At 40.6% G+C, this 16,166-nt stretch overlaps 1 protein-coding gene across 2 annotated transcripts in view; it reads right to left on the bottom strand.

Annotated features, from left to right (window-relative positions):
* The window catches only part of CHST9 (carbohydrate sulfotransferase 9), an 84,600-nt gene extending 72,790 nt beyond the window's left edge, over positions 1-11,810 (bottom strand). The window contains exons 1-4 of one of the 2 annotated variants that reach the window (XM_077783858.1): positions 11,760-11,810; positions 11,559-11,659; positions 7,440-7,498; positions 5,237-5,445 (exon numbers count right to left, since the gene is read on the bottom strand). In XM_077783858.1, the coding sequence (XP_077639984.1) occupies positions 5,237-5,336 (100 nt within the window). In that variant the 5' untranslated portion in view covers positions 5,337-5,445; positions 7,440-7,498; positions 11,559-11,659; positions 11,760-11,810. Of the gene's footprint in view, positions 1-5,236; positions 5,446-7,439; positions 7,499-9,985; positions 10,003-11,558; positions 11,660-11,759 lie in introns of those variants that run through there. The other variant, XM_021551582.3, reaches the window with a different exon arrangement.
* Between the last annotated feature and the right edge of the window lie 4,356 nt (positions 11,811-16,166).

Raw genomic sequence — 16,166 nt, 5'->3', positions numbered from 1 at the left:
AAAAATAAAACAAAACAAAGAAACAAAAAGATTTCACACACAAAACACAGCATATTCCAACCAGCAGGCTAAAACCTAAATAGACCCAGACTCATTAGAACAGCCTCATTAGTGACTGGGCATTGTAAACCTGAAGTTTTTTATACCATCCCAGTGATGCTCTCCAGCAGACTTAGGAAGACTCCCATAAACTACCTAGTACTTTGACAGCAGAAATATTTCAATCTTTCTAGAAGAATTAAATGATTCATAATTAATAACCTTTATTAAGCAGTGTTCTTTTCACCTTTATCTACAAACCTCTTTTCTACAAACATATTATTTTAATATATTTTCTGATGATTGTCTAGAAAAACTATGGCTTCCATGAAACAAGTGCCTTTGCAATTCATCACATAAGAATGATTCTTTAAGCCACATCAATGTTTCTTCACTCAAAGTTTAAATAAAAATAAACAAAACAAGAGTAAATAAAGACCAAAAGAGTAAATAAACAACAAAACAACAAATAGTAAATATTATCATGTGTTCACACATATTCAATTGCTATTTAGAATACCAAGATAAGAAAAAAAGGCACTCCGTGGACTCAATATATCTTCAGATTACTGAAGGACCCAAAAGACCCCCTTGAATTACCAAATCTGGCAAGGTGGGGAAAAAAGCCTGCCTGTTTATGCCAAGGAATAGGTATAATGGCTACAACCTGGATGGCTAAAGGAATAGCAGACTAAATTTTGAAAGTTCATGCTAAGAATTGCACAAAAGCACAAAAATTTTAAAAAATATGTGATTGTTATCTGATTTTTTATTGTGTTTCTTTACAAAAGGAAGACCTGTGGTCTGATGAATGGGTATAAGGTCTATGTCAGGAAGTTTCTCAAGAGATAGATGCACAAAATTGCAGGAAAACACACGGACTGCAGAGGGATTGCCTGGGCATCCACTGATGCTACAGAACTGATACTTTGCAAAGTGAAGAGAAAGGGCATGGAAAACATCTTGGTATCCTTAAGGTGAGATACCAAACTGCTGGGAAAGAGGAGATGCAGACTTCTTCACTCTTCGGAACCAGAAATCTATGTGAGGGCAGTGTATCCTTTTAATTAGTGGTAAGACTACACTATTCTAAAGTGGTCATAAAAAATTACACAAACTTTGAGAGAAGGGAAAAAAACCCACAAGGCAAAACCCCAAAAAATAAACCCAGCATACCATTCTAATCTGAAAGATATCCTCAGATTATTTTGTAGCAGTCACACTAAATCACATCAGTCCCCCTAAAAAGGAAGAGTTTTAAAGTACAAAATTAGAACCCCTATCCTAAAACTCTAATTCTTGTCTCTAATATTCATATTTCAGGATTAAATTGCAAGTGTCCTTTGTACCCCAAAATCCCCTAATTCAGGTAATTCATGGTACAGAAATCAACATCAGCCCTGAGACCCAGCAGCTTGCTTCATCTGAATAAGATCAACAGTGCTGGAAATTTCTAAGCATGAACAAACAGTGATTACTTCTTAATCAGTGCCACAACATTTGATGCTTACACTGCATAATGCAAGACTGTGTGGAGAACTGTCAAGTAAAGCTGTAGGATCCAGCTGAATTCACATCAAGCTTCATTAATGTATGTGAATTTATATACAATGAATATATTTATATATGGAGAACATGAAGTGCTCCATATTTACCACATTATCAATGTTGTCAATTAAATTTTCATCCAGATGTAGCCTGTATATATTGATGCTTACACTGGACTCCTGACAAGTCTGTTCCAAATTACTCCACTGAGGTGAACTGAAGCTACCCAACAGAAGTAAAGATTTATCATCCTGTCTTTATACACTCCATGCCCAGAGCCAAACCAAGAAACTCCCCTGTTCTCTCACTCTGCTAATGTCTCTGAAAAGCCATCAGAGAGGACTACCATGTAGCTAGCAGCTGTTTCTTAGACATCTTTAAATTAAAGATTTTCCCCTTTTTAAGGAATAGGGATGACAAACACGACTAGAAATATTCTGAAGAGTCCAAGCACAGTGGGAGGCAGCAGAAGACACGGCTGTGCTGAGAAGTGCATCCAGCTGCTCAGCCTGCAGGTGCATCTGGAGTAGACGGACAGGATGAAAAATTAGAGGTGTTCCTGGGCTGGATACATTTGAGTAATGAGGGAAGTTCGTAAAAATAAATCAGAGAAAAACATGTTTGGATAAGATCAGTCTAGAGCAAAATAAGACAAACAGGGGAATCAAATCATAGTTGAGATCTCAGTGATGTGAACAGGAAGTAGAAATAAGAGATCCAGAAAGAGAGAAAGCAAACTATGTATAAAAATTGGCATTGGATCTAGTGTAAAAAACTGTGAATAGCTAGAAAAAGTGGCAATAAAAATGGCAAGTGTGAAAGAAAACAGTCAAACTTTAAACCAGTAAGCCAAACATTATTAAAGGAATTGAAAAATACCATATAATTTTCCAGTTCTCTCAAAAAAAAAAATCTGATGTGGAATAATTCACAGCACAGTTAGGAGAGCCTGAGAAGTAAGCATGAACATTACAAACCACAAAAAATCAAAATTCACTATCGCTTCCAGAGATTGTGATTTATAAGGGCTCCGGATATTCAGAAGAACGGGGTGATAAGGAGAAGCATTTCACAGCTGCAAAACAGATACTTTCCTTAACTCAAACACATCCAACTTTCCATCCCTTCAGCAACCAAATGCAAACATGAATGCTGTAGGTCTTGAGCAGGGCACTTTGGAAGATAAAAATAGTTCTGCCTACAACAAACACTTGTCTTTACAGGCTCATAGCACGGCAATTGAGAAGCACGAAGCGCACTTTCCATTTCCTAGCAGAACTTCACCTCACATGCTCAGCCACTTGCAGATTAAAACTAGCTGTCTTACAGCTGTGCAGCTAGTGAGAGGATTAAAGGAACACATAAAATCTTTGCAAAGATACTTGTCAGTTTAGGATTCTCCAGATACAGCTCATTCCCAAAAAAGCCACAGTGCACAACGCATGGCAATACAGAAAACAGAGCAGAAGAGGGGAAAAAAAAAATTGCAAAATGTCCATAACTAAACTAATGTATATTGTGAATATGCAAATATGTTCCATTTCATATCAACTCTAAAGCAGCATACAGGAGGGGAGCATTAGAGAATTGCACTGCAGAAGGTTTAGGGGAGATACAGGTGTTTGAAATAAAAAAAGAATGGCTCTCTAAATGTTAAATTGGAACGAAAAGCAAGAACAAACACCAAAGAATGAGTTTTTTCCATGCTCTTGCCAATGTGCATGACCATATACATTCTCTACTGCTACTGTAGAGAATGCCAAAATTCTTTTTTTTTTTTTTTTTTTTGGATCTTGATGAAGTGCTGTCACAACAGCAGTCCAGTGAGATAAAAGGGCACAAAAACTGCAGTCACACTTTAAGCTCACTAACCATTCTGTTATACTCTGATAGCTTCCATTTTATTAGAGAAATGCTTCCACATGGAAATGGCTTATGTGTGCAAGGAGAAGCCTCTCCTGAAGAAGATTATAGCAATATATCAAAGAAAACCCCAAAGAAAGCATCTGGTTGGCCAAAAGAACAGAGTCTGTCCTAATTCAACCTTTATTTTATTTTCCCTGCTTCTTTTTAATGGTAGAGAAATACATACAAAAGAAAGGAGTCAAAAAACTGAAGTGAGAAACAGCAACAAGGAGCACTGCAAGGAAAGAAAGGTTAATTACAGCACAAGAAAAGATGCAAGGAATGTGAAGAATGTCAGCAAGTAAATAAATCAATAATCTACAGTCATCATCTACATTCCTGAGCTTCCTGAAATCAAAGATATCTGGCCCTAACATTCCTGACAACAGTAGAGATTTTCAAGGAAGACCCCCCTCTGTTTCATGCTCAGTTTCTGCCAGCACCCTTCTGTCAACAACTGATTATAAGGGGGCCTTTCCAAAGGGAGCCTGTAATACCTCTTACAACAGTTTTATTAATACAAGCTTGTGAATACTTTGGGACAGCACAGAAAAATTAACAAGGCAGAATTAATGCTGTGATCATTGCACTTAGTTGAAAAAAACTTCAAGGTCATTGTCAAACAACTGCAGAAATTATGCACTATATTTCCCCCTCAACACTGCTCTCTAAAACATACTGGAGCCTAGCAGCTCATGGAATAACAGTACAAATCAATAAAGCTAGAGACTAATGTGGTTTTACAGATCTACTTCTTCACAATGGCGTCAACATACTATAAAATAGGAGTTTTACAGGGGAAATGGAAGCTGAGTGAGAGAGATGAGAGGATCTAAAAGTCAAGACTCAACAAGTTGGAAACAAACAAAAAAACACTGACAAAAAAGCCCAAGCGTATATACCAAACAATCAAAAAAACCCAAAAAACCCAAAACCCCCAACAAAACCTTGAAAACAAAACCCTAACTCCCCAATAAAAGTATACAAGTAAAATCAAGGATATGCCCTCAATAAGGTGACGTAACAGAAGTATACCTGCAGAGCACAACCATGGAGGACCTTACTGACATGCATTTTGTGGAAGGCTACTGAGCTTCCAGTAGGGGTTGAGGTAAATAACCTGGTTTAGTTTAGTTCATAAGAGAATCTAGATCAAGCTGGGGTTCAAGCCAAAACATCACAATTCAGAAGTGCAATCCTGAGCCAATGCTAACTCAGATTTATCTGAAGTTGCTATATATAAAAAGACTTCTAAGCTCAGTCTCAAACAAGCAACAAAAAAGAAAGGGAAAGGATGATTCCATGAGCACTGCTGCTTAGAAGACCACTTTTATCTATAAAACACAGCAGTTGTTCTCCAAAAATTTCTTAACCATACAAAATGTAATGTACAAAACCCACAACAAATCATCATAGAGAATAATTTCTAAATTGGACATGCAGAATGCTTTTGCAACAGTTGCTTTTGCAAATGAAGCTGATACAATACAATTAGGTAGCTGGGGGCATCTTTTCATGTGACTGCAGAAATTTCTTAATTAAGTGTAGCAATTAAAATGAGTCTATTTTCAATACCATTTTACTTCCAAAGCCGGGGTGGGGGGATGGGGACTCCACCCCCAACTGTCCTCAATATGTTTTATGGTAATCTTAAAATAACAGATGCAACTGTGTTAAAAAAAACCAAAAAAACCCCAAAAAAACCCCAAACATAAACAAAACCAAAAGAGAAAGCCTAGTGTACCTGTATGCTGTTCTTCAATCCAAGCTTGCAGATACATGAAGAGGAGTAGACCAGCTACTCCAAACAGCAGTACAGACACGAAGACTTGTCTTAGGTTCATGACCCTACAAGGGAGCTTTTCTTCAGCTTTCAGAAGGACTCATTGCTCACTTCTCTGAAGTCTTCAGCATGCCTGCATCTTCTTCGGTGTCTTCCCCAGAGACACCAACCTGGGATAACAAGAGAAGGAGGTTGTTCTTGTGTTACATTTTTATTCTTCACCAGAGACTGTGTTAACAGCATACTATATACAAGCTGGAACTCTTACAAGCTATTGCTTTCAATGCTTATATTTCTGCTCACAGTCTCAATGCTCTACCCTGAGATGAGTTCCAAGCAGATGCATTTCTCAAAGTGGCTGAAAAGACCATTCGACCTCCTGAAGAGCAAAGGTCACCTGCTGTCATAACAGAGGGAGGTAATGACCCAAATGAGGTCACTGGGTGTTACACCAATTCCCCACTCTGCCCACCAACCATCACAGCTGGGAAGTAACAGCAAGCAGCTGGAGCCTCCCAGGTAGATGGGTCACAATTCAAGAGGCTGCCAGTCCCATGTGATGGGCAACCCAGCATCCCAGCTTCTGACTGTATAATCGTGTGTCCTTGAGGATGGATCACCCCACAACATGACCACTCCACTTGGAGAGCCCCAGCATTGGTTCAGCCTGTGCAATGATGTTCCCCTCAAATATGAATCCAAGTTGAGTTTTGCAGGATTAGGAAATGTCAGCGTAAGATGGTATCAGTAATAGAGCAGAAAATTAATTAATGGCTCAACTTTTTATTCAGCTCTGTTTTGCAATATGGAGGGGGAGTTATCAGGAACTCAATTCTTGACACCAAGTTTAATGGAAACAAGTTCAACTGTAAAAACCTATCAAAAAGATTACTTTATTGAACAGCACTGGACCCAGAGGAAGTAATTTACCTGATATCCTGCATGTACCATAAAGGGGTCATAAAATTAATTTTATAACATCAGAACATGAAGACACTGTGGAACACTAGAGGACAACTCCTTAAGCTGAATAAGAATGTGCTCACTTTGAAGCATTAGTAGCTGAAGAGCAGTTATTGAAACTGGCCTGCACAGAAAAATAAAATGCTTTAAAATTCAACATAATGGACACTGTTGTCAGTGCATATGACAGAAGTGTCTGATGAACTACCACAAAGAGTACTAGGAAAAACTCAGGCTTTTCAAGGAATACAGCCTAGTGGTAGCCTACCTATTCAAAAGATAAATCTGTTAAATACACAGAAAAGAAAATGCAGCCACTTAACAGTTATTCTGAATCAGACAAATACTCTATGTTCTACAAGTTTGTATTTTTTAATAACTCAGCACTGTTACATCTATAATTGCTGAGTTTCTAAAAATACAGTACACATAAAGCTTAGCAGGAACTCCCATTAAAAACAGCTGTTGAATGAACAAAGTAACTATGTTAGAAAGACGCAAAAGATTTCAAGAACAACAAAACTGTTTAGGACTTTTCAGATTTTTTTTCAATTCTGTGCCATTAAACTGTACACTTCTCTTAAGCACAAACTTGCCTGCAGAAAACATAAGCCATGGTTTAAATATTAATAATTTTATGTGTAATTGTTCTTTAAAGACAGATAGCTAGACATTAACAGACTGTAAATTTTCTGTCTGAAGTCTTTTTTTCTGAGGGTCATGAAGCAACTGGTTCAAACCAGGCACATGAAAGGAAGGTGATAGAGGCTTTATTCATAACCTTGCTCTTTCTGCTTTGTTTCTATAAAGAGGGAATTTCTTATATGTTATATGCAAGTACCTGTTTGCTACTATTATGACGATGCACAGGATTGGAAAGAAGCAGTGAAGATTGGGCAAAAACAGAGAAAATGCTTGGGAAATGCTGTGAAATGCTTTTTGTATAGGTGTGGAGCCTCCTTTCACCCAGCTCTTCATCAGCTGCTATCACTTGCACCTTTTTTTCTTACAGTGCTCTCAGCACTCTCAGACTTGCAGTGCTCTTTATCTACACTACAAGCCTACTTAGGGCTTTGCACATAACTTCAGTGCTGCAGCAAATGCACTGTTTGTATGTCTTCAAAAGTCACTCTGCTGATGAGACAGAAGCTTCCCACCATAAGCAATGCTTCAAGAAGTCACAGAATCGACAAATACAAACCTCTTCTGTTTCCAGCAAACAAAAGCTGTGTTGTTCATGTAACAGGACATTGACAGCATCTGGATTAGGAGGAAAAAAAGCAGCAAATAAAAAGATATGAAGATCTGAATATATCATTGAAATAAATTACTTCGAGGTACTAGAAAGTGGGAATCAGTTTTCTTGCTGTTTGGGATTTGCAAGTTTCTCTCATAATAACATGTTGAGGAATCCAGACACACGCAACAACAGCGCATGCTTCCAAATAAGCCCATTTCTGTGATGTTGCTTTCTTCCTTCTCTGACTACACAAAGCTCCCATATATTCAGCCCTTCTTTCTGAAAAACAGCATCCTTGAGTGGGCGAGCAAAACTTTCTTAGGCCACATGGACGATGCTGAAAGGAAAGTATCTCACACCACATCTCCATGAACATTTCTGACACTTGTAGGCTGGCACTGCTGCTTTCTCCAGCCATTTGCTCTCATTCTCTTGCCATCACCATGAGTGCTTTCTGACCAAGTTTAACCAAATCATAGCCCACAAAGAATTTATCAAGGAAAGGTGCCAATGGTTTTTCCTTTAGCAGTAGCTGGTATCACATATGTCCATGACCCATGACAGCATAGGATATAGAGGTGACCTTGCCCAAACACCATCATGGTTGTATGCAGCGTCATCTACAAGCCCTGAAAGGTGATGATGAAAATGCACAGCAAAATAAGGAGCACTTTTAAGCAATTTAATCTGTTAAAAAGTGCAATTTAATCTGTTAATAAGAAAACAGATGCTTTTCTCTTATGTTAGTTTTGGCTTTGAGTGGAAAGAAGTTTGTAAAAGGATACAGAAGTTCAAGGTGTTTTTCTTTCTTTTTCATTTTGAACTACCAAACACACCCTAAGGCAGATTCACTCCACCATCACAGTCAATGTAATTATCTTTGTATCAAGAGTTTACATGCTGCTTGCAATTAGTTTAATTTATATGAAACTGCATTCTTCATTTACATGTTGACTAAGTTTTAAGATTAGTTTTAAAAAAGAGTAACATTACTTTAAATTAAGACTACTGATTTTAGATCAGGTTAGAATCTAAATACATCAAACATAACTATTCTGCTACCTTATAAGACTTTAAAGGTTTTTCAGCTTGAATGAGTAGTTTAATTTATTTAACACAGTGATTTGTAGCCCATATATAAAAAAATTATAGTGACATTTAAAAAAGTCTGTGTCTGTGAGTCTTCTAGAAGAACTTGAAAAATGGCTGCACAATACTGACAAATTTGCTCCCTTTGTATTAAAAAGCAATGGTTGTGGATTATAACCTGGGCAAAAGGAAGTACCTGCAAATATTCTTTAATCAAGATAAATGCTAGCAGTTACTTTCAACCCAAGTATTTTCAAAAAAGATCAGCCATATCCAGACAGAAGCTCAGCATCCCTGCTTAAGCTGTGAATCTTTTTTTTTTTGGTTCTAGTTCTGGGCAACATGACTCCCCTGGGTGATACTTTGACCATCCTTGCTGGATGGTTCTTGCTATGTAGGAATTAATGTAGCCTGAGAAACTGGTCTGTGCCTTCCATGTATGCTGAAGTAGGTTCTTGCTTTTGCCCAACATCACCCCAATCTCTTTGGGATGTATGGACCTCAATGTCCTACCTGTTTGAACTCAAGTTCTGCATCCCAAAATTTTAAGTTATTTTGAGTACTGGAGAGAGATTATTACATGTCCTTATCCATCATGGAGAAACAATAAATCTGGCAGACAATAGCACTATGCATCTTAGATGACAAACACAGCAAAAATTTAGAAATTTTACAGGCCTGTAGTCATTCACTTCTGAGTCCATGTTGCTTAACATTTTTCAAATATTAAAAGTTTCAAGAATCCTCATTCTACTGATGTAAAAGCCTTGTGTTTTCCTCATTGTGTTTTGGGGTCAAATAGGTACATTCCTGTGCAGAGCCAACAAAAGCAATTGAAATAACACAGTCACCCAAAAATGAGGAAGAGTGTACCTCCTGCTTTTGGCATGATTCCTCCTTTCAGTATGTCATCCAACATTTTCTTCCTTGCAATCAAATATACCTGCAGCCGAGGAGAGGCACCTCAGCATTCAGGCACCCTTCCTGGCTCCCTCCTATTCTAGACCACACAAAACCAATGACATCTGGTCAGCATGTTAGGCTAACTTTGGATTTCCTTGCCACCATGCCACTCACCATCACCTAGTTCCAGAATCAAGGACATACACACAAATGCAAAACATTAGGTTGCTTTCTATTTAGAAACCTTTCCTTTTAATTTCAGCTTTATTTTCCTTCACCTGGAAATCAAGAATATTAAGATGCAGGGTTAACTAGCAAAATACAGATTAAAAAAATCCAGCAATCTTCATAATGGTCAAAACATTCATATTACTGTGGGATACTATAGATTTCCACCCACTCAGTATCTCCTTAGACACAACTGAATTAATGAAAACAAAATAAGAAAAAGAACACAGAAAGCTACTGCAACTGCACAGTTTGGGGGTTCTTAATTTTCTTCCTTCCTTCCTTACCTCAAGAAGCACTACATTTTCTCCACTGGAGTTATCACGGCAAGAAAATTTTGCAGTGAGGAATGTTCTGATGGACACTGGCCCAGACTACTTTCAGCTCAGTCAGTAGAAGGAAGCAAGGATATCTTCTCACTTCAATGCTCCCCCTCCTCCCTCACTTCTCATCTGTTAGCTCATGTCCTACTTCACATGCAGATGATCCTCCAGGATCACCTTTCCACTGCCCACATCTCAACTTTCTGGCTTCACAACGACTAGCGCAAGGCAGAGCTCCAGCTCTTAACAATGCTTGCACAGTTCCTTTATCAGGTAGTCCTACTTTTTTTTCTGGTTTATTACAGAGGTTGCTAGAAGTAAACATATGGTATTTGCTATTTTCTATCTCTAAGCAAGTTATGCTGAATGTTAGGTCTGGGTGAAATCAAAGGCCTTATAGATATTTGAATTAAATGAGTAAGCAGGTCAAGACAGTCAAACAGTGGTGCTGAGAAACTTTGTAAAAAAAATTAAAAAAGAGAACCAGTCAACCCCTCACCAAACACCCCCCCATATAAACAAAAGCAAACAACAAAACCCAAACCAAACCAAAATTTCCATAAGGGAGTTTCTCCTGTCCATAGGAATTTTATAGGGGTATATAGACAGCATACAGGCCCACCTGTTTCATCAGTCCTGCTGACACTTCAGCAACTTCTTCACCTGAAGAGCTGCTTACAAGAAGGCTGTGTAAAAGTATAATTGAAGACACCATCTGGCCTGCACAACTTTTATTACTGGCAATAACAGAAGATTACTACCTACCAACACTGCAAATCAAGTTAAGAGAATTCTGTAAGAGTTCCATAAGACACAAATAATGAAATATTTTTTTTATGAAATATACAGGGATTTGTCTTCAAAGGAGAGATCTGTTTTTATCAAAGTGAGCATTCTTCGCTCAACCACTGTCAATTATGAAACAATAGAGCCCCTTTAAAAAATAGAGCTTAAAAATTTGAAATTTTAATAGCAGTCAGGAAATTTCAAACATCAACATCACCAAAGTAACTTCCCACCCAGTCAACTTGTATATATTTAACATTTTTCAACTTCACTTTCCCTTGTTATATAGCAGACCACAATGTTATAGCAATTACAATTTGATTTAAATGCACTTTATAGCATACAACATATTATACAAAATTAATAGAGTGGCAAAGAAAATATGGTTTGCATTTGATTTCGCTGTTTTAATCTATTAACATCACCAGTTCCTCATTATCCTTTTGATATATTTACAAAGGAAAAAAAATCCATTTAATGAAACAATGGGTGTAAGTTAGACTCATTGCTTCTGAGAACACGCACACCACTTACCTGGTCCTGATCCTCAACCATAAATCCTGCTAAACTTCAGACCATGTCAGTTTAATGCACATAGTAACTTGCCTCAGACACTTGTAGATTAATTTAAAGCTGCAGTTTCAGACAAACAAAAGTTATGATTGTGTTAAGAACAGATAAATGCCAAGTTGTCTTACCCATGTGTATGCAGGTTGACACATCAGCATCATGGAACGTTTTGGCTACTTACAGAGAATAGAGAAGACACTGAAAGCATCAGGTCTGGAACTTCACCAGTTCACCAGAATATTCAGTTTCGAGGGTTTCATCCTACAGCTGCTGGACATCTCGCTTCAAAAAGGAAAAATCATTATTATTCTCAGTAACATTTCCCAGTCAGGACTGAGGGACCTCAGCAGAAAAAGGCAAGTTTGGCATGCTTAGCTCTTACCTGTCTGAAGCACTCCTGGGAGTCAGCGAGCAGTCCCATGGAAGTCGCCTGGATTTTGGGAAGTAAAACAAAAATACTGCTCACGAGACAGCAACTTGATGGCTCTCAGTCTTCTAACCGGATTATAGGTGGGATTTCTTTCCACTCTCAGGAAAAGGAACATTAGCAAAAGGACTGTGTCAAAGCCAGATCTTCCCTTTTTTGAACTGTTGAAATGATACGATCTTGTTTATGGACTGCAGTGAACCGGACGGGGGGCTATCAGCATGCCAACAGGACTCGCAGCCTACCCCAGTCATTCACACTACTGCTAGAAAACGCACAGGCAAAATACCAGTCCATTTTTTTTTTTTTTTAATTTTGGAGACGTGCCACGAATTCCCGATTCCCGGTGTGTGACGAAGGACGGGGGTGCGTGTGGGCGTAGGGAGTCAGCAGAAAAGTTGCTCGGTGCGCGGAGCGGGGGCTCTGCGACCCCCTCAACTTCTGGGGACGCTCCGCAGCCCCTCGGGGCCGCTCCCGGCGCTGGAGCCCCTCGGCACGGACACGCCGGGGGCCGGGGCTGACCCTCATTCCCCGGGGCCGGTCCGCGCTGAACGTACCGGGACGGCCGCGCCGCCGCCTCCGGCCCCGCCGCTCCGAGTCCCGGCGCCGCGGGGCCGGGCGGTGCCGGCGGGGAGCGGCTGCCGCCGGGGCCGCGGAGATCCGCCGCCAGCTCGCCCACCCTCCGCCCGCCCCAGCGGGGCTGCCGCCCCTCACCTGCCGCCGCTCCCGGGACGCTCTTCCGCAGCGGTGCCTACACAGAAACTTTCCTCGCCAAACTTCGCGGCCGGGCGGGCTGGGGAGGGGCCCCGGCGGGCAGGGACACCCCCGGCCGCAGCGGGGCAGGTGAGTGCCCCCGGCCAGCCCCGTGCGCCCGCTCCGCCCGTGACATCGCGCTCCCTCCCCGCCGCCCGGAGATGAGGAGTTCTGCTAAAAGGTTTTGTTTGCTGCTACATATGCAGGGGTAGCTCTCCCTGTGCTGGCGAATAAATATGTCTAAGCTGCCAGGTACAGGCAACTCATCTCTTTAATTAGCTACTAAAACAGGTAGTGTAGAAACTTTATTGTCGTCTATGGGAAACAGGATGACAGAGAAAAATGTTTAATTAGTGCTTATTGGAGCTTCACGTGTGCCTTGCAAACCTTATCTGCTTATTGTGACAATAGACCAACCATGTAGATAAATGGCATTATCTCTCTTTAACGGGAATATCTCTTTGCTTACATTTCTTCAGGGGAGTTCTTGAAGAAATAGCTCCTAGCCCTTGCTAAGGTGCGGTAAGCACAGAGGAGTTCTGACTTTCCAAAGCCGCGCTCAGACGACTTCTGTCAGTGTCACTCTCCTTCAGGCATTTCCATTTGTGATCCTAGAGCTACCTCAGAAACAGACACCTAAAATGCTCCCTGATTCACTGCCCCATTGCTCACTTATGGCGTTCAGGCCTCTCCTGGAGTAACAGTAATGTAACCATTCATGTTTTTGCAACATCTTTTACTCCGACAGGTCTCAAATCATCTCACGCGCTGTTGGGACAGCACGCAGCGGTCTCTTCCCCAACCAGCGCAGCACCGCCTCCGGTAGGAAGCTAAGCAGCGCCCACCCGCTGAAGCCCAGCGTTCCAGAGCAAGAGGGTAGGGAGCTGGGTGCTGCTCAGATTTCCAAGGGGGGTTAACTAGGCAGAGAGTGTAATTACCCTGTCCAAAGCTTACATGTTCGTTGAAAAGTGCTCCGGGATCTGTAACGGCCATAGGCAGCCAAGACCTGTGTGCAGGGATGTTCCCTTGGATTTTCAATCCTGGCACTAAACTGTCCTGCCCTTGCTTAGTTTGGGTTGTGTGAATACATATAACCTCACCGTGGTGCTATAAATTTTCTCTGGTTTATCTCACTTAAGGGTCTCCCTAGTCACAGTTCATTATAGGAGCTAGTAGCTCAGAGAAAGCCTAGGGAGAGAAGATTTTTTTCCCTTAAACCCAACCATGGATCCATTTTAAAGTTCTAGTGAGTAATGACTATTTCTCACACCTGTAGCTTGTCTGGCTGCCTAGTAGAAATAAAAGGGGAGGAAGGAGAGTATGAAGTAGAATATGGCAGTCTTTTGCTATTTCAGGGGAGTTGAGCATATTTCCCCTTTTAGATAACCTGGCAGGCATGTGATCCCATGTTAACCATATGCCTTAACAAAAAAAATGAAACCTCATATTTAAATTACGGCTCTATTAGTCCCTGATGGCCAGTGAGATTTTTGAGAAAAACAACATGCCAACTGAATTTTGGTTTCCAGATGTAATACACTCAGAAGATTGTAATGAGGGTCACTGAAGCTTCTAGTAAGGATATACTGATTAACCCTCTAGGTGTTGTTGATTTAATTTCACTCAGTAAGTACATGCAGCAAACATATGTCTTCAGATTGATCTACTCAGGCCATATCTATCAACTAAATAAACTTATATATAACACTGAATATATCATATGTCTTTATTTTTATTTTTCTTCAGTTAATGGAATAAATTAATTGCTTTGTGATAAAGCCAAGTCTTGTTTTACAACTTAGTAAAAAAACCAACCAAACAAGAATAACCCCAAACCACAAAGAATTCCAGACTATTGCACTTAGTTTTGATAATAATTATTCCACAAAGATTGTCCTGGTGTGGAGGGTACAGTCCAGCTATTGCTATAAGAATCTTTGCCAGATTAAAGATTAAAAATTCAACATGCAGGTGAAATTAGACACTGGATTAGGAAGCTCATCAACTACGTAATTGTAATCAGCACCTTCTGAAGCCTGACATGTAGCAAAGAAGAAGCAAATTACAAAAGGGTGGCGGCAGTCTGTCTGTGGCAGCAAGGCTGGTGTGGAGCCAGTGCCTACATCAGAAACTCTGTTCTTGGCAGGTTTCTGCATGTTTCCCTTGAATTCTGGTAGATGAGTAGCTCAAGAGTTAAGGAAGCAGCATCATCCTCTGAAAGCAGTGAGACAACAGCCAGGTGGTGATGCCTTCTCACAGGAACAGGAGCTGTCAGTGCACTGAGAGAAGAAAGGCAACAGGTTGTGAACCAAAACTGCAACCTGCCAAAAATCAGAGGTCAATTGTGGGAACTCAAAATGTCTCTCAGACATTTTTAGAGGTTCCAGGCCGTGGTCAGACGCAGTCTGGACCCCAGCAGGCAGCTGGATTTAGCTGTGATTTCGAGTTTGAACCATGGAATGAATTACCAACTTTGAAGGTGGAACAAGCAGTCACAAAGTGCTAGATAGTATAGTAAATGTAGTCACAAAGTAGAGGGAAATGTTTTTTGGTAGTGTACAGGGGGGGTTTAGTGCATGTACAGGGGGGTTTTCACTTTGTACATGGGGGTCAGAAGTTCTAAGATGGAGGAAAGTGGGCTGAACCCATCCTTCTTCTTTCTTCTTCCTTACCTCCATGTTCTTGGTGATGTTGGCACTCACAGATTGGTTTAGAATAGAAAAACACTTGGTAACGTAGGTAATAGGTATTGGGGAATAATTGTAAACATGTTATACGTAATATATCTTATAAAAGATAGCAGCAGCCCTGGGTGGGGAGAGAGACGAAGAAGACACCAGACAGTCAGGGTGTCAGGAGTGTGTGCCTCTCTGCCTGGGCCGCTGACCAAAGGGCCGCAGCCCGAGAACTTAATCTGTTAGATAACTAGCAATAAATCATCTTGAGGCCGAACAAGAAGAGGCTGCGGAGTTTTTCTTTGGGAACACGGGTTGGAGGAGAAGCTTTACCACCACACGAGACCCCAGACCAAACCCGGGGTTCTCACAGTCAATTTGCTGAAATAAAACCACCTTTACTCCACAATGAGACCCATTTGGGCTCTTCACACACTTCCTGTGTGGATTTTCAGGAACAGCCACTGAGGAAAGTGTGGTGTGGAGGGAAGGTATAACAATAACAGACACTTAGAGCTGCTTCTCCATGGACTGTGCACTGTGTATGGCCCCCTAAATTTGTGGGTGCTCAAACCATGGGGCAGAAACCATCATTACTGTAATCTGTTAATGAGCCCCCACCACTTGCTGAACATTCCACCCAGCCTAGGTTTCCATTTTTCATTTTTCAAAATCTTCTGCAAAGCTAGTGCAGATACACACATTTCAAGGATTCAGAATTTGAGATTCTTGTGTTTAAAGAAAAAATTCATATGAAAGCCCTGGCTTATGTAGCAGGGCCTGTTTGGCCTGATCTTTTTCCAAAGGGGAAGGATTATACCTTCAGAGACATTTTTAGATTAGCCAAATTCGTTCCAAGTGCTGTTATAATTTGCTGCACTGACTTTTTAGGACAGGCCACACTGGCATAGTTTTAGTGTGTTATATATAAATG

Source organism: Lonchura striata, chromosome 1 (assembly GCF_046129695.1).
Source record: "Lonchura striata isolate bLonStr1 chromosome 1, bLonStr1.mat, whole genome shotgun sequence".
In the NCBI taxonomy this organism is placed as follows: domain Eukaryota; kingdom Metazoa; phylum Chordata; class Aves; order Passeriformes; family Estrildidae; genus Lonchura; species Lonchura striata.
This window is presented reverse-complemented; position numbering and strand designations above follow the sequence as displayed.